General features: G+C 46.3%; 1 protein-coding gene across 1 annotated transcript in view; it reads right to left on the reverse strand.

The window, feature by feature from the left end:
* Positions 1–9,823: 9,823 nt before the first annotated feature.
* The window catches only part of LOC138265301 (solute carrier family 2, facilitated glucose transporter member 11-like), a 173,684-nt gene continuing 165,687 nt past the window's right edge, over positions 9,824–17,820 (reverse strand). Inside the window, exons 11-12 of the mRNA XM_069212908.1 lie at positions 12,374–12,501; positions 9,824–11,273 (exon numbers count right to left, since the gene is read on the reverse strand). Of these exons, the coding sequence (XP_069069009.1) occupies positions 11,070–11,273; positions 12,374–12,501 (332 nt within the window). The 3' untranslated portion in view covers positions 9,824–11,069. The remainder of the gene's footprint in view (positions 11,274–12,373; positions 12,502–17,820) is intronic.

Below are 17,820 nucleotides of genomic sequence, written 5' to 3' on the forward strand. Positions count from 1 at the left end.
TGGAGCCAGTTATTTAGTGAGTCTGTTTTCCCGGACTGCTCTGTGCAGGGAGCAGGGATGCCACAGGTCGATGCTGCCCCACAGCGATAACACAGAGTGAGTTTACAGGGTGCGCGCCCCAATGCGACGCGCCATTGCACAGCGCCAGCGGGCCTTTTATGGCAGAGTTAGGCACTATTGTTTGCAAAAGATGCAGAGGTGTTACGTATTGGCCGCCGCCTGTTGGGCCTGTTGATGCGATGGATTAATCAGTAGCCAGAGCGCGGGCGCTATGCAGCTATGGGTGGGCAGAGGAAACCAGAACATCCACACCGGCTTCTCATCTCGATGATTATGGTGCGGGGGAGGGCCTACCTTGACAGGATTCGGCCCCTGAGGGGCTTCGCCGCAGTGAAAAAAATAAATTCCAGCCAGCACAGTTCTGCGTAGAGTTCCCAATGGCGCCTTCCGTGCATGCGGCGCAATCCCCAGGCCACACCAACAGGAGGCGTGTTCCGTGCAGTACGACCTCCAGGACGGCCGCGGAACGGTGTGTTACCGCAGGACAGCAGGAGAGTCACAGTACGGGAAGCCCCATTCACCGGGTGTAAAACAGGTAAGCCTGCTCCGGCAGGGCTTATCTCGCTAAGATGGCGCTGTACCGTAGGTGGCCTGGACGGCACCGCCCCTCCAGAGCGCGCACCCCGGCGCCTCTCCCCACCGGGTAAAAACGAAGGTGCTATGTCGCCTCAGCATAACGCGAACCCGTGTTCTGGGACCGGGTCGCGGGTGGTTCCATGTAGCGCTCGCCGCGAGCGCGTTGTCTGCAGCGCGATCACGGCCTCAATCCAGCCGATCGCCAGCCATGCGAGTAGCGCGTCTCCGGCCGCGATTAACGATGCCGCCCCCGGGCAGCCCTCTTAGCGGCAGTCGGACCCGCTCTCGGGGGGCCCGGGCGCCTCCAACAGGATAATTTACCGGGCCAGGGATCGGAGCTGCAGTTTATGCTGCCGCTCCGGTCGCCATCTTGGCCACGCCCCCGTGCTGCTGCTAAGACATATATGTAAAACATGTGTCTTACTTAGCAAAATAATGCTTCTTGCCATAGGACTTGATAGGCTTTCCTTATGGGAGCCTTACATATAACGCTAAGGGATAGGATGGATTTGCCATAGGTTTAAATTAGAAAGTCGCACTAGCAGTGCAAGCACTGCCCTGACAGTCTACAGTGGCAGGCTGGGAGCCATTTTGTACGTCACATGAAGACTGCCACAAACAGTTTTTGAGCCTTTAGTGGACACGCTTTCCTACGTGCCCTGGCACCATAAACTAGGGAGTTATAAGTAAGTCAGTCCTTGTCAATTGCATGCATCCAATTCGACATGCAATTTGTTTAGGGTTAAGACTCTGGGCCTGAGGTCTGGTTAGCAGGCCTCAGTGCACTCTCAGAGTCAAAAAACTAGCAGCATCAGTCCAAAAAGGTTGAGGTGAACATGCAAAAGAGACCTTTCCTTAATTGCCCCCCCTACAGAAGAAAGGTGATGAGCAACCTAACCTTTATCATGGTGATCTGCATCATCTAAGTGGAGAAGCCTGGAAAGGCCATCTGTGTTGGCATGGTCAGTCCCAGGTCTATGTTCTACTGTAAAGTCATACCCTGTAGGGAAATGGCCCACCTCAGTAGTTTGGGATTCTCTCCTTTCATCTGCATTAGCCATCGGAGAGGTCTGTGTACTGTTTGAACTTTGAAGAGAGTCCCAAATAATTAGAGTCTCAGCTTCTTCAGGGACCAAACAACAGCAAAGGCTTTCCTCTCAATGTCACTCCAACACTGCTCTCTGGGGAAGAATCACCTGTTAATAAAGGCAACTGGTTGATCATGACCCCGATCATTCAGCTATGACAGAACTGCCCCAACCCCATGATCTGAAGCATTAGCTGAGACAACAAAGTCTTTACTAAAGTCAGGTGCTTTAAGGACAGGTGCTGAACACATAGCTTCTTTAAGAGTGTCAAAGGCCTTTTGACAGGAATCAGTCCAGATGACTTTCCTTGGCTGCTTTCTGAAGGTTAATTCTGTTAGTGGTGCCACTATGGTATTATAACCCTTCACAAACCACTTATGGGACCCAGTCAGGCCTGAAAACGCTCTGACCTGAGCCTGTTTTTTGGATCTTTCAAGGCCAGAATTGTCAGGATCTTGGGCAGGAGAGGTTGTACATGGCCTCTGCTAGGTTGGTGGCCCAGGTACACCACAGACCTTTGCTCTATTGAGCAGTTGCTTGCCTTGATAGTCAGCCCTGCCTGTTTAAGGGCTTGAAGCACTTCATTGAGGTAGACCAGGTGATTCTCCCAGGTGGAAGTGAATACAGCAATACCATCAAGAAATGCTGCACTGAAACTTTCCAGGCCTGAAAGAACTCTGGGAGGTGGCAGGTGGATTCTTCAACCCAAAGGGCATCACCCTGAACTGAAAGTGGCCTTCTGGGGTTAAAAAGGTAGACCTCTCTTCGGCTTCAGGTGTGACGACTATCTGCCAATAACCTGATGTCATATCAAAGGTACTCAGATGTGTGCCAGACGCCAACCTATCTATGAGATCATCACCTCTTGGAATGGGTTTGAGCATCAGTCTTGATGACTGTGTTAAGGCCTCTGTAGTCCACACAAACCTTAGTTCAGGTTTTCCTCCTTTTGGATTAGCTTTGGGCACCAGAACCACTGGACTGGCCCATGGACTATTAGAAGGCTCAGTCATCCACAACTCCAGAATTTTAGCAACCTCTGCTTTCATGATACCTTTGACCTGGTTTGACAGTCTGTAAATGTTGCTTTTGACAGGTAAACTGTCATCTGTGTTCAAAATATGGGCACACAAAGTTTTCAGACCTGGGGTCAAAGATAATAACCCAACAAACTTCCTAAGTAAGGTAAGACAGTCTGACCATTGCTGATCTCTCAAAGTGGAAGAGAGCACAGCTCTTTCCACTGAGCCATCCTTGACATTGGTAGACATCAGGTCTGGGAGAGGGTCACTTTCCTCTTCCTCTCCCCTATCTGTCACCATGTGTATGTGATGTCTGCTCTGCCATGATGCAACTTGAACCTGTTTATATGTATCATCCTATGAGGGTTTCTTGGGGTACCGACATCCATGAAGTCCATGAAATCTCCCTTCTTTTCTAAGATAGGGTAAGGCCCAGTTAATTTGTAATGGAGTGCGCTGGGTTCTACAGGCTCTAACACCCAAACCAATTGTCTTGCCTGAAATTCTACCAGGAAAGACTTTTGGTCATACCAGTGCTTGACAAGCTTCTCATTGGCCTCCAAAATTTTGTTTGCCTTCGTCATGTACTCTGCCATTCTAGAGTGAAAGCCTAGTACATAATCTAGGATGACCTGTTTGGGCTTCTTGCGAGGTCTCTCCCAACCTTAACTCACCAAACTTAAAGGACCCCTGACAGGGTATCAAAAGAGTAGGTTAAAAGGGCAGAAACCTACTCCCTTCCGTGGAATCTCCTTGTGGACAAGCAAATGGCATGAACATCCCATCTCCTCCTGGGTTTTTTGGGCAAACCCATAAGTATGCCTTTCATGGTCTTGTTAAAACTATGAACAAGGGAAGGGACCATACAAGGTATGATGTGGTGAACTTGTAAGTTACTCCATACTCATCCCACATTGCTTTCAGATAGGCAGACATGAATTTTTTGTGCCTCTATCTGGAGTAACCTCCTTAGGGAAACCCACTCTAGTTAAAATACTAAAGAGGGTCCTAGTCACTGCAGGGACAGTAACTGTCCTTAGGGGTATGGCTTCTGCATATCTAGTGGCATTGTCCATTACCACTAAGATAAAACTATGGCAGTAGGTGGGTCTAGGGGACTAACAATGTCACTCCCCACTACTGTAAGTGGTATCAGGGGGCATGAGCTTGCTACCTGCCTTGCCACTGGCCTGGCAGATCACGCAGGAGTGACAAACATTTTCTGCCATCTGGGGCTAATAGAAATGGTTGATTAACCTGTCCCAGGTTTTAGTCTGCCCCAGATGCCCAGCCAAGGAGATGTCATGGGCTATGTTAAGGGGGAGCTCTGTGTACTTTTGGGGGACCACCACTCTCCTGGTTGGCCCTGATTTGGGGTCCCTTGAATCACAGTACAGGATTCCCTCCTCACAGTATACCTCATAGATCCCACTGATATCTCCTTCCTCCTGACTGACTGCTAACTACTTCAGGCCCTCAAGAATGGGACAAGTCTTTTGTCTCGGGCTCAAGTCCTCTCTGGAGGTACTACCTGCCCCTTGAAGTTTTGCTGAGTCAGGCAAGTCTCTCAAGGCAGCACCCTCCTCTTCAAAGAGCAGCCCTGCTCTCTGAGGGTTAGGCTCTTTCTGGCTCTGAGGACTTCTTGAAGAAGCCTCCCAGGCCAGGCTTCCTGCCCTCCCTGTTGTTGCTAAGGACTGTGTCCACTGTTTCAGGATCCACAGTCCCTATACTTTCCACAATGCCTTTTGTGCTGTTGTTTGAGACACAAACCTACTCAGGGGGGCCCAGCATTATTCCATGAGTCCTCCCCACCTCTGCCCAAACAGACGTTTGAAGGTCATTGCCCAAGAGACACTCCACTGGGATGGCAGGGACACAGCTACTTTCTTAGCGTCAGACATTCCTTCCCACTCAAAGTCTACTTCAGCTGTGGGATGTGACTTTGTAACATTGTCAAAGTTGGCTATCTCATGCACCTCATCTGGCAGGATCTGGCTTTGGGAAATCAGCCTGACTATAACCATGGTTATGCTGGCATCTGTATTCCTCATTGTCTGAACTCCTACTCCATTGATTTTTGGCCACTGTGTGTACCGGCAGACCAGTTGGCTAAAGGTTCAATTTCCTCACCACTGAGGGAAACTGAAGTGGTTTCAGTGTACCTCTTGAAATGCCCAGGGCCAACTTCCACCCCAATCCCTACTCTGGCAATCCCCTTTGTAGAGTCACCAGTGGGTGACTTTTTAGTGCATGCAGCATCACCGTTCTTGTGCCCAGGCTGTCTGCAGTCAAAGCACTCCCAGCCTTTGAAGCGTCAAAATTCTTTCCCTCATACCCCCTCCTCATAGTATGGGATGTGGCTCTGCCCCCCTTCGGATTCTTTTGGGGGCACTTTGTTTTTTTTAAACTTTCCCCATCTTTCCTGTAAAGGGGGGGCCTGCCTGTCCCCCTTCTTGTGTTCAGCATCTAAGGACTTTGTGGATATCCTAGTGAGTACCTACTCATCAGCTATCTACCCCAGCTCTCTAGGAATAGATAACTTAGAGTGTAACTTCTCTGTACAGTTGGAGTGAGTTCCCACAGTAAAGACCCCCAATAATATGCACCCACCTTATCATCCTAAGAGCTCTCTCATAGGATGCCAGCTATTTGTCTACGTCATACCCCTCAGTGTACTTGGGCACAATCCCTTTACACAACCTTGGATCAGAGGCACCCTCAGCAGTTACCTCTTTGACTCTGCTGCTGCCACCCTTCTCCTGGGGTCTCAACCACAGCTTGATCTTTCTTTCCTCCATGGCCAGTCTCTTCCCATCTAAGGCCAGCTTCTTCTCCTGAAGATCCAAAAGGCTAAGCTGGTCCTCTAGGCCCTTAGGTCTCTTCACTGAAGAGAAGCTCCTCTCACTCCCAGACAGGGAGTCATTTCTTGAACAAATTGTGGGGACCTCACTCTTCTGGTCCCCCTTGGGGGGTGACATCTGTCCGAGTCCTTGGCCCGCAGGTGAGAAGGAGCAACTCAGTCCATGGATCTCTAGTTCCCACAAAGTCTTCTTTCCAGGATTCCAAGGGATGCAGAGGCAGACCTTGTACTTTTGCAACACAGCGGTCACGGTGCAAATGTTTGGTAGAGACCTCTGTCTTTCTTGGATGACGAATCCAGTCATAACCAACACTCACAAGTCCAGTAGACACCAGTGCACCTTTTGGCTGTCTATGAATTGTCCTTTGGGTGCCCGGCATGGAGAAGGGGCAAAACATCTGTGGTTGCTACCAGAGATGCGAGTTGGGCTCTTCTAGCTTTAATGTCCCCAGTGCCTTTCTGGGGGGTCAGGTAACTGACCCTTGGAGTCGCTGCTCCAGTTGGTAGTCCCAGTCAAAAGTTAACCAGGTGGGGATACCATACTGCAACCCTATGCACGCCAATGGGGCTACCATCTTTACCCACAACAAAACAACACTTCGGAAGTGTTGCTGCTAAGGCATATCATAAAACGTATGTCTTAGCTAGCAAAACATTGCTTGCTGCCGTAGGACTCGATAGGCCTTCTTTAGGGGAAACTTACATATAATGTTAAGGGATAGGGTGACTTTGTCATACGTTTAAATGGCAAAGTCGATCTAGCAGAGCTACTGCTCCCCTTCCAGTCTGCAGTGGATTGGCAGGCTGGGAGCCATCTTGCACCTTGTCACACGAGTGGGTGGTGTAAACAGTGCTTCAGTCCTGAGTGGACACTGTCTTACATGCTCTGGGTTCCCCAGGCACCATATTCTAGAGTCTTATAAGTAAGTCAGGCCTTGCCAATTGGGTACATCCAATTCGACATGCAATTTGTATGGGGTTAAGACACTGGCACTGAGGTCTAGTTAGCAAGCTTCATTGCACTCTCAGAGTCCAAAAACCAGCAGCATAGGTCCAAACATTTGTAAGTGAACATGCAAAAAGAGGCATTTCCTTACATTAAGTTTCTGTTCTTTTCATCATGGTTTGTCCCTCTGCCACTTTGTTATATTTCTTAACATTCCTCAGTGTAAGAGTTCGAAGTAAGAGTTTCCTCATCTTAGAAGTGGCAGCATATGTACTGGGTTGAGTTTGTGGCAACAGAATGCAAGTTTCTCAATTTAAAGTGACGTCTGCATATAACATCACACGCATTTATTATGATAATTATGTCAAACACCACGTGAGGATGTATTGTGCGTGCCCGCCGCTTTTGCAAGATGATGATGCACACTCCTAGCGGCCAGCCCATAAGGCCTCCTCCCAAGGCCATCAGCACAAGCTTTGTGATGTTGCATGTCTGCAAAACTCATGAGTTGCACAGCAAAATCAAAAGAAAAAAGTGCTCACCTAATAGCGGTTCTCCTTCTTTTTGGGCATTCAATCCATTCAACCAAAGGAGGTAAAGCAGTAGAGCTTCGAGATCATCAAGACAAAGATATGTGTCAAACCTTCACTAATCCTTTGGTGGATTCAAGGAGAGGTTCTGATAGATGCCCATCTCCTCCTAAGCAGCTTGTCACCAGCGTTAAGTCTTTCAGTAAAGTAGCTACACCATCCAGGTGAGAGTAAGATGAGCATTTGTTGGTGTCCAAGAGTTCACCAACCGTCCCAAGGCAGCTCAAGTCTCAACTGCTAAACTTGAAACCCTCCTGAGATTACAATTCCACAGCTCTAATACTGACAAATGAAACACCAGCCCTTCCACACGTGGTAACCATAACTTGAACTAAAAAGCAGTCACAGCAAAAATACCCAAACCAGCCTCGCTCCCTTTGTCTCATTGCTCCATCTCATTCCATCCATTTGCTCTCTCATTTTTTTCTTTTTTTCTTTCTTTCTTCTCCCTCTTTCCTTCTTCTCTCTACATTCTCTCTACATTCATGTTTCCACCTTCTCTTACTCTCTCTCTTTCCTGCTGCAATTCACCTTAGGGAGTTAGGAAATTTGACAGAGACATCAAGGGGGCTTTGATAAAAAGGTCTCTAAGGGCAAATGTTCAGTGGAATTAAAGACCTGTCTGCCCCTAGCTATTGTGAAGGATGCATTGAGGTAAGAGGTAGATTTACATTGCATTTGTGGAGAGGGGGTGTAGTTATAGGTTGGTCTCATCAAAGAATGTTTAAAGTAATACCAAATGGTTGGTGCACCCTGTGGTTGCAAGAAAATTGCGTGGTGACATGCATCTCTGTGTCACCTTAAAAGGACTAATCACAGAGATAATAGTAGATACATGTCCTCTTCTAAACATTGTGGAAATTGTTTCCATGCTAACAGGGGTCAGGTACTTCACAATATTGGACCTGGCCTCTGCATATTATCAGACAGTTATATGCTCACAAGTTTGAAAGTGCGAAATACATTCATAATACCTGCGGGTGCATTTACATTTGTCACAGTGGAGTTTGGTTTAATCCAAGCATGAGATGCTTGTCGAAGAGCTATCGCTTTAATTTCTGGGAAAAGTTACCAGGGATTAATGCTATCAGGATGATATCTTGGTTCCATGGGAGCATGATAAAGGATCATGAAGACAGGTCAAAAAGGTCTTAGAGAAATTACAAAGTTCTTGGTTAGCAATGCAGCAGAGAAGTGCAGGTTTCGGATGTAAGAGCAGGGGTTTTTCGGGCACTTGATAACAGTGAATAGTATGTATCTAAAGAAAGGAAATGGTTGATACCATAAAAAAAATTTAAACAGGAAGTGACTAGATCTCCATATCTGCCAGCATGCCTTCCAGGCTTAGATACCATATTGGCTAAAGATGTACGTTCAAGGGGATTGAGAGCTTTAATTATTTTACAAAAGGTTGATGGACAAGAATGCATTGCTTCCTGTGCTTCAAGGGTTTTACAATGCTCACGGCACAGTTAGGCAGTGATTGAGTAAAAGCACTGACATTGTACCGGACGGTAGGGTGCTTGCTAAATTTTGTGTGGGGTACCACTTGGGTAGTACGCTCAGATAAACCTTTGAAAGAACTTCTCATCAAGAATAGAGTTGGATGCTGTTTCAGCCATTCTTAGTAAGTTATTTCTCTGCAGGAGTCCACATTCAACTTTGAATACGTTCCAGAGTAAGGAACGTAGCAGCAGATTGCTTACAAAGATTGGTGAGTAATGGTGAGGAAAAATCAGGAGGAGTCAGTGAAGACAAGTTTTGGATGATACTGTGAGTGTGGGTGCTCTAACACAAGGGGTTGTAAAAGAAAAGAAACAGAATGGAAGGATTTAGCTAAGAATTAGACTATGATGAAGGTTACTGATATCTTGGATATGAAATGAGAGACAATGAGTGAGCTAAGTGCAGAAGTGAAAGTTTTCTAGTTTGATTATGGATAAAATGGCAACAGTAGAGGTAATCTTATTGAGGGGGACAAGGTTGGTGACTCATAAGGAACTGAGACAGGGGATCTTAGAACTTGCTCATGAAGGGCATTTATAGATAATGAAAACAAAGGAAAGGGCGTGCTTGGATTTTCGAAGCATTAGCCATAGAGGTGGAGCATTTGGTAAGCAACTATTGTGACTGTAAAGTAGTGACAAACCCAACAGTATGCAGGGAATCCTCGGAACAGCCTTGAGAAAAGGCAGCAAAGGATTGGATAGGAACATTGTGTGGGCTTCATGCTACTCCTTACATAATCATACTGCTAGTTTTGTATTTGTGATGGATAGAAATATTGTGTACTAGTGATAGTTTTTCTCATGTGTGTCCAGATTTTTGGAAGGGGTGCTTAGAAAGGAGGTTTGCCCAGGTTTATAATTGATAATGCTATTCAATTCTGTACTAAAGACATGGAAGAGTACAGTGGTTATAGTAACACTCATATATAGCTCTCAATCATCCTCAGACAAATGGTGCTATGAAGAGAATGAGTAACACATTGAAGAAGAGCATATAGATGGCTAAAGCGAGCAACACAGATTGGCAGAATCGCCAAACCATGTGGCAAATTTAAGAAACGTGGTGCTGCACCCAGTGCATCACCACTTTCCTTGCCCCCCCCCCTACCGCCACCATGTGTGCACGTATTTAAAATATGGCGCACCATGCACAGGGTAGGGGGCAATGGCAGCAGAATTTATGATGCTATTGATGTACAACATTTTGCCACTAACCCAGAACAGTACGTAGGGGCCCTTTGTAACCAATAGTGTGCCACCTTTTCATGCCTGCTCTGAGCATTAAAAATGCCAAAACAATGGCACACATTTTTTTTAGATTTCTTCGCACCCTGTTTTCAGCCCCCCCTAAACGGGAAATGACCACCCCTTGCATACATTATGCCTGGTTGCACCACTTTGTAAATCTAGCGTGGCGATTTTGGCCTTGTTGAGCCACATTAGGATAAAAAATTATGCTAATGTGGTGCAAGGCGGCGCTCGGCCCTCTTAAATCTGGGCCCATGTGTTGTGTGTCTCCACATACTTCTACTGGGAAAACGTAATTTGAATTGTCCTAAGGCCATACACCTAGTATTAAAACTGTAGTTATGGTAGAACAGGGGAGCGAGATATAATGGTGTAGGTGTGTAGAGAGAGCAAGAAAGAGGCACAGATTTAACATAACAACATGTTTGACAAAAATACGTGGCTAACAAGGAAGTACATGTTGGAGGCTGTGTCGAGGTGAGAGCTCTTGCTCGTTGTTTGGAGTGGTCAAAGTACACTAAGCCAATGAGAGTTGCGCAATTGTGTAAAAATGCAGTAGAGACAGAACATGAAAGGGTTTGGAATTGTAGTTGGGCATCTGTCTGCAGTGTTAAAGCTTGTGGGAGAAGTGTGGGGAGAGGTTGGATCCTGGTTTGAGTGGATGAAGGAATGGTGACAATTTAAAAGGTTGCTGTGTGCGTATGGCCACTGCAAAGTCTAATTGTGAATCAATGACACAAAAATCATACTTACAAGACTATGTGAAAAAATAATTGTACATATCTATAAAACTGTGTGATTTTAGTTGGGGAAAGGAGAATTGTGGTGTTTTGGTTTTACTAGTAAATTCCAGCAATATGTAGTGTATGTGTAGCACACGGCTAGAGCCCTTGATGGGTGAATATTTGATTATGGAGGACAAGTAGGGCTCTTGTCGGTAACTACAAAGGCTGTGTTGCTGCATTAAAAATAACTTATTTTCAACTTGTACATTGTTTAACAGCAGTGCCTTTCAATGATTGCTGCGCCGGCTCCTGTATTCCTGCTTCTTCTTCATTGGTTCACTCTGTATGGCATGTGGGTGCCTCAGCTGTATTGGACCACAACTCAACAGTGTGTGTCCTATAATAAATGGAGCTGGTGGTCCATAATTCAGTGATGATTCTCTTGATCAGAGTTTAGTGGCAAAGATAGAAAAGTCATTTTTCTCCGGGTCCGTCTCCTTTTTCCATCTCTGGAAGTTCAGATGGCGGAACGCTTCCATTATCTCCAGCATGGTCTTTCCCTTGGTTTCTGGCACACACATCCAGGTAAAGACTGCCATCAACAGACAGTACACCAGGAAAATTAGGAAACAGTATGTCCCCAGCCACTCCTGCAAGAGAAGGCAAAAGGTTGAGGAGAATCCCATCTGCCAAACTGCAAGTCCCCAAACATGTCACGTCTTTTCTACCCTGAAACATGGAATCCACTGAGTTGTTCATACCTGTATCAGTCCCTATGTGCATCTCTTTAAGTGATAATCCTTTTCATTAAGTGCACAGAACATTGTTTGTGCAAAGTGCACATGTGCAACATGTCTGGAACATAAACACATTCAGGACCTGATTCAGAAAGGGCTCCGCACTCGTGGCGGAGGCGTCTCCAAACTTGTGGCAGAACCTCCGCAATGAGAAACTTCATTGCAGAGCTTCCCTCACGAGCGTGGAGACTACCCCACGACTGCGGGGGTCTCTGCCACGAGTGCGCAGGCCCTTTATGGATCAGACCGAAAGTGCGGTGTTTTTTTCTGAAGTGAATTGAAAAGATATACTACTTTTGTCCAGCTGCCGTGTTTGTGCAGGAGTGGCGGATAACAGTTATTTCTTGGGTGCCTAATTAAAGTGCCAATGCCTTCTAAGAAATGTGTTCGGTTGTAACTTCTAAATGTTAACATTTCTGAAACCCGGGACTCTTCCGTGTCTTAAAGAGAGGTAGTCGGTATCTTGTGTTCTGGGGTGCATTTGGACAGAAACCTGACTATCAGTGTCAGGTCAGCCAGGTCTCTCTACCCTACTCCAGGCAGCAGTGGGCTAGTCTAGCCTGCTGCTTCTGTGCCTTGCCTGACTGATGATGGAGACCCAAGGGCCTGTAGGTCTGAAGTGACATGGTAGCTGGAAGATCTGAAAAACCGGGTCACGCCTGCTGGGCTCTCTTAGCATTTGCAGGTCCAAGGGCAGCACAGTGGACCATGCTGTTGCATTGTCATTTTTGGCAGTTCAATCCGGATCCTCGCACGCCACCCTTTTAACAGGGCCATCTGTGGGGATAAGGCAGCGCTTGAATCATTAAGTGGTTCGCTGGGATTACCGCCCTCCTCTAAATCAGGGATATAAGGTTTGCTATTTTATAAGCAGTCCTCAATCTTAACTCCTCCTAAGCATCCCTCCAAGCTTCCACTTTTGTGCCTCACAAAATGTAAGAAAAATATCTCACCACAAGGAAAGGAAAACCAAGCCCTAAGACAAACATTCCCAACCAGTTGAGGAATCCATGTAAGGTGACAGCGGCAGCTCTGTATGACTGCAGGAAGATCTCTGTGGGCAGCGGGCAGGACACACCACCTAGGAGTGGAATTCCAGAATTAAGAACAGTGCAAGAACATCTGCAGATAAAGAGACACAACATGGCTTTTGCCATTTTAGAGGATGTGGCTGTTTAAACAGTGATTTGTAGATAACTATTACATCACAATTTCACTTTCATGGATTAGACATTCAATAAATCAAGTCCAAAATAATTAAATTAATTAATCCACTTTCTCCAGACTAGTCGTATTTTACTGAAAAAAGTAAAAACAATATTAGTCATTCTAGGAAGCTGGCTCTGTATATACTATCTCAAAATGAGATATAGTGTGCACAGAGTCAAGGGGCTCCCCAAAGGCTTGACAGGCAAAAATAGATAATACTTTTTTTTTTTTTAAATATATTTTTATTGTTTTATCAACCAGGTGGTAACTTACAAATAACATAACAGAGATTACAGTGTATTCGACACGTGTTGTTCATACCAAACGTTATACACACATATTGCATGTCTCAGTTCAACCGCAACCCAATTTGGGCATTACAGATTATATTTTCGAATTATACAGTAATTTTAGTATGTGCAAAGTGGGAAGTCGAACAGAGAAATGTAGTGAAGGACATTAAGCAGAGAGATAGAGTGGGGACGGCGGGCACAGCCGGAGGGGGGGGGGAGAGGAGGCAGACGGGGGGGTGGGGAGGAGGCCGCAGCGGGGTGGGCCGGATGCCGGGAGGGGAAGAGGCAGCGCTACTTGTTATCCTATTCTCCAGCGAACCTTCCGGGGGTTCCTTCGTGGGTTATTGCAAATTCTTTATTAGTGTATCACTACCCTGAGCGTGTCGGTCAACCAATGTGGTAATGATTCCATTTGCCGCGGAAGTAACGGGGGAATTGGTATTGTGTTATTTTACGGAGGGCGAACGTCATCTTTGTTTTCTGCAGCTATCACGAATGTGTTCCATACCTCTAGGCCTTTTACTAGAATACCTTTATCCGACAAATTTTGTAGGGTCTGTGTTTCTGCTTTGGCCCAGCGTATTACCTCTTCTCACCATTGGGCAACCGTAGGGGCGCCCGGGGCCTTCCAGTGCATGGCTGTAAGGCCAGGGCGATGCATTTATATGATCGTTTGTGTTTCTTGGAGTGTGGTGTTATACCCAGTAAACATACTTCAGGAGTGGGGGATAGTGTGATATTCGTCCATTCAGTCAATAACGATGTTATGGCTATCCATGTGTTCCTAACAGGGAGACATTCCCAGGTCATGTGATAAAAGGAGGCTTCTTCTGTATTGCATCTGGGACATGTCTGGGGTGAAAGGGGGAACATGCGTGTTATACGGTGTGGAGTTAAATAAGTCTGATGTACATAGTTAAACTGTGTATATCGAAAGCGGGGATTGCGCGAGACCTCGCGGGTCATTCTCATCGCCTGATCCCATGAATTAAGTGTTAAAGGCTCTGGTAACACACTATCCCATCTGTTTTTTGCCTGTTCCTGTTTGTGTTCGGTTTGGGTGGTGAGGATGCTATATATATTTGAAATGCTTGATGAGACGTTGATGTTCCCCAGTAGCTCATGGAGCAATGGGGAGACCTCTGGTTCCGAGTTGCCTTTTTTCCATGACTCGCACATTACCTGTCTGATTGCGCCGTAGGCTATGAAGCCCCCCTGACCCAATTCATGTTTGTCGGCTAATGATTCATATGGTTGAAGTTGCCCATCTTGGTAAATGTCTCCAAGTGTGTGTATACCTCTGCTGACCCAGGTGTTCAAACCCAGCGTGACCGCAATATTCGCCAGCGTCGGGTGTGCCAATAGTGGTATCCTGGGGGAGTACTGCGGGTCTTTACTGCTTCGCAGTGCATAGCGTCCCCAGGCCCAGTGTGCAGTGGTCAGTAGCATATTACTTGTGTGTCTAGGGTTTGTCCGATTCATAAGGTATTGCAGTACTTCCGTACCGTCGAGAACAGCCAGCATCCTTCTGTGCCTCCGCGCTGGTAGGGTTTCCCATCCAGGTGGTTATCCATTGTACCTGGGAGGCTGCATAGAACGCTTCAAACTTGGGGGCGCCCAGCCCCCCTAGATTGAGTGGTTGAGTTATTTTTGCTAATGCGACGCGTCTGCGTCCCTTGCCCCATATTAGGTCTGTTAATAGGCTATTCAGTTGTTTAAAAAAGGAGCTCGGTAGTATTAAGGGCAATGCCTTGAAATAATAAAGGAGGCGTGGGAGTACTATCATCTTTGCAATGGCAGTTCTGCCCATAGGAGACAATGGGAGTGAGCACCAGAAGGGCAAGGAACTCCTCATTGATCTGATCACTTGACCAAGGTTGCCATCTCTTAGATCTTGGTTGTCGTGAAATATATTTACACCTAGGTATTTGAATGTGATATAACACCATTTCAGGCCCCCCAGGCTTGATTGCGTTCTGAGTATCTCGGGAACCGGGCGCAAGGGGAATATACAGGATTTTGCCCAGTTGACTGTTAGCCCGGCTACTGCACTGTATTTTTTAAGAAGTTCCAGCAGGCCCGGGAGGGCCATAGCATGGTCGCGTTGAAAAATCAGCGCATCATCTGCATATAGGGAGACTATCTGGTGTGACTGGCCATCTAGGATGCCCCATATAGGGGCCATTACCCGGAGTCTGGCGGCCAGGGGCTCGATGGCTAGTGCGAATAAAAGTGGGGATAGTGGGCATCCTTGTCTGGTACCTCTGCCGATGTTGAATTTATCTGAAATTGTGTCCCCTGTCCTAACCCTAGCCACTGGGCCTGCATATAGTGTTTCCACCCAGCCGATGTATATTCGCCCAAAGCCCATTCGGTTGAGTGTTTCTATTAGAAAAGGCCATCCCAATGTATTGAACGCCTTTTTCGATATCCAGGGAAACTGCGACTTGCATCTCCTCGTTTGCTGGGGAGTTTCCCATCAGGCGTAGCAGATTCCTGATGTTGCTGAAGGTGCTACGCCCGGGTATGAAGCCTGCCTGATCTTGATGGACCAGTTCAGCTATGCGTGGTAGCAGGCGGTTGGCTAAGATCTTGCCTAGTAACTTACAATCAGTATTTAGCAATGATAATGGCCTATATGAGCGAACATCTAATGGATCGCGGCCCGCCTTCAGCAGTACTGCTATCAGCACCTCCCGGCACGTGTCGGGGAGCTGTTTTCGATCTAGAGCCTCCCTTAACATTGCTAGGTATGGAGTCAAAGTCTGGGGTTGAAACGTGGTGTAGTATTCAATGGGAATACCGTCACTGCCAGGTGCTTTGCCATGCGTTAACTGTTGTAGTGCTCGCTGAATTTCAGATATCTTTATTGGGCTGTCTAACTCTATCGCTTGGGCGGCAGATAGACGAGTCAGCGTAATACCACTGAAGAAGTCTTCTAGTTGAGTGTTGGTGGGAGGTGGACGTGGTTGATATAGTGAGCTATAGTACTCTCGGAAAGCATTATTTATCTCTACCTGCGTATTCACTATCAGCCCAGATTCCAGGCGAATAGCTACTATGGGGAGATTCCGGCATTCATTGTTTATGAGCCATGCTAATAATTTGCCAGATCTGTCGCCTTCAGCGTGTGTACGAGCTAAATAGTGACGATAGTCGTAATGCCTGAGGCGGCTATCTGTGTCGGTCCATTTAGAGTGCATATCAGTGATTTTCACTAGAGTTATGGTGCCTTTAGCAAGTTCGCCTTCAGAAGTTTGGATTTCTTGTTCCAATGCTCGGAGATCGCGCACTAAAGTCTGACGTACTCCGACTGTGGTTGAGATACAAACCCCCCTTATGACTGTCTTATGTGCGTCCCATTCAATAGCTCTAGAGCTAGTTGTCCCAGCGTTCGACTTAAAGTATGCTGATATATGAGTGGCTATGTCCTTCCTGAAGGGCGGGTCTTGTAATAATTGCGTTTGCAGTCGCCAGGTTGGGATACATGAGCGGGGCTCAAAAATAGATAATACTAATGCTCTCTTTGTGGTAGTGTGGTCGAGCAGTTAGGCTTATCAGAGGGTAGTGTTAAGCATTTGTTGTACATACACAAGCAATAAAAGAAATTCACACTCAGTGACTTAACTCCAGACCAATTGGATTTTATATAGAAAAATATGTTTTGTTAATTTATTTCTAGAACCACAAGATTCCGTTTGCAGGTAACTACATACAATGAAAGGTACTTTGCATAGGTATAATCAGGACTTTGAATGGAATCGAAAATGTATACAGATTTCTTTAAAATGGCAAAAAGCTATTTTAAAAGTGGACACTTACATTTTCAACAACTCCTGGGGGAGGAAAAAGTAGTTTAGTTTTAGAGGTAAGTATTCAACTTACAGTTCTTATCTCCAGGGTTCAGGTAGTCTGTCGTTAGGGGTTCAAGTTAACCCTAAACACCCACCACCAGCAACACGGGCCGGTCAGGTGTAGAGGTCAAAGAGGCACCGAATTAACGTGGGCTCCTATGGAGACAGGGGGGTTCTCGGAATCCGGTCAGCCAGCAGGTAAGTACCCGCGACTCGGAGGGCAGACCACGGGGGTTTAGGAGAGCACCGGAGAGGTCCCAAGTAGGCACCAAACACACACCCTCAGCAGCACTAGGGTGGCTGGGTGCAGGGTGCTAACAGGGCGTCGGGTTTCCAATGCAACTCTATGAGAAGACCCGGGGGGTCACTCTGAGGCTGCAATCGAGGTCCAGGGTGGCTTCTCGGGCAAACCACCGACTCGGAGGGAAGAGTTACATCGCTTGTTCCACTGTACCTGGCCATGTTGATGAGGGGCTTTCTAACTTGAGTGACAGACTTAGCTCTCCGTTCTACCTTATATGTATACCGATGGATTGTAGAATTGCAATCACATGGTACTTTTAATGCCACCCCGTTTAATGAGTGATTTTCTGACTACACCTTAGTTGAGAGTTATGTTAGATATAAGGAGTAATCTATATTTTTGACTGTGTTTGAATGTATCTATTAGGATTATCATATTATCAACAAACAAAAAAATTATTTGGTGATAAGAGAATTATTTTCTGGTCCTGATGAAGCGCCAGTGGATCCGGCTGGACCACTAGACACAAAACATGTTCACATCTTTTTAGAGGTTCTTTAAAACTTTTTGTTGACCTCTTTTGTATTCCTTGTTGAAAGTGATTGAGCATGACTACTCATATTTCCCTTTTGGTCTATTTTTAATCTTGGCCTACACCTTACTTTAGTCGATTAAAATTGTGTTGTCTCTGGAGGAGTTGAGTCAATTTTATTATCTCTTTCTCTCCTATTAGTGTCTGCCAATAGGCTTTGTTCACTATATTTAAATTACAGCAGCCACAACAAAGAACTCCGGCAAAG

This window comes from Pleurodeles waltl, chromosome 11 (assembly GCF_031143425.1).
Source record: "Pleurodeles waltl isolate 20211129_DDA chromosome 11, aPleWal1.hap1.20221129, whole genome shotgun sequence".
Taxonomy (NCBI): Eukaryota; Metazoa; Chordata; class Amphibia; order Caudata; family Salamandridae; genus Pleurodeles; species Pleurodeles waltl.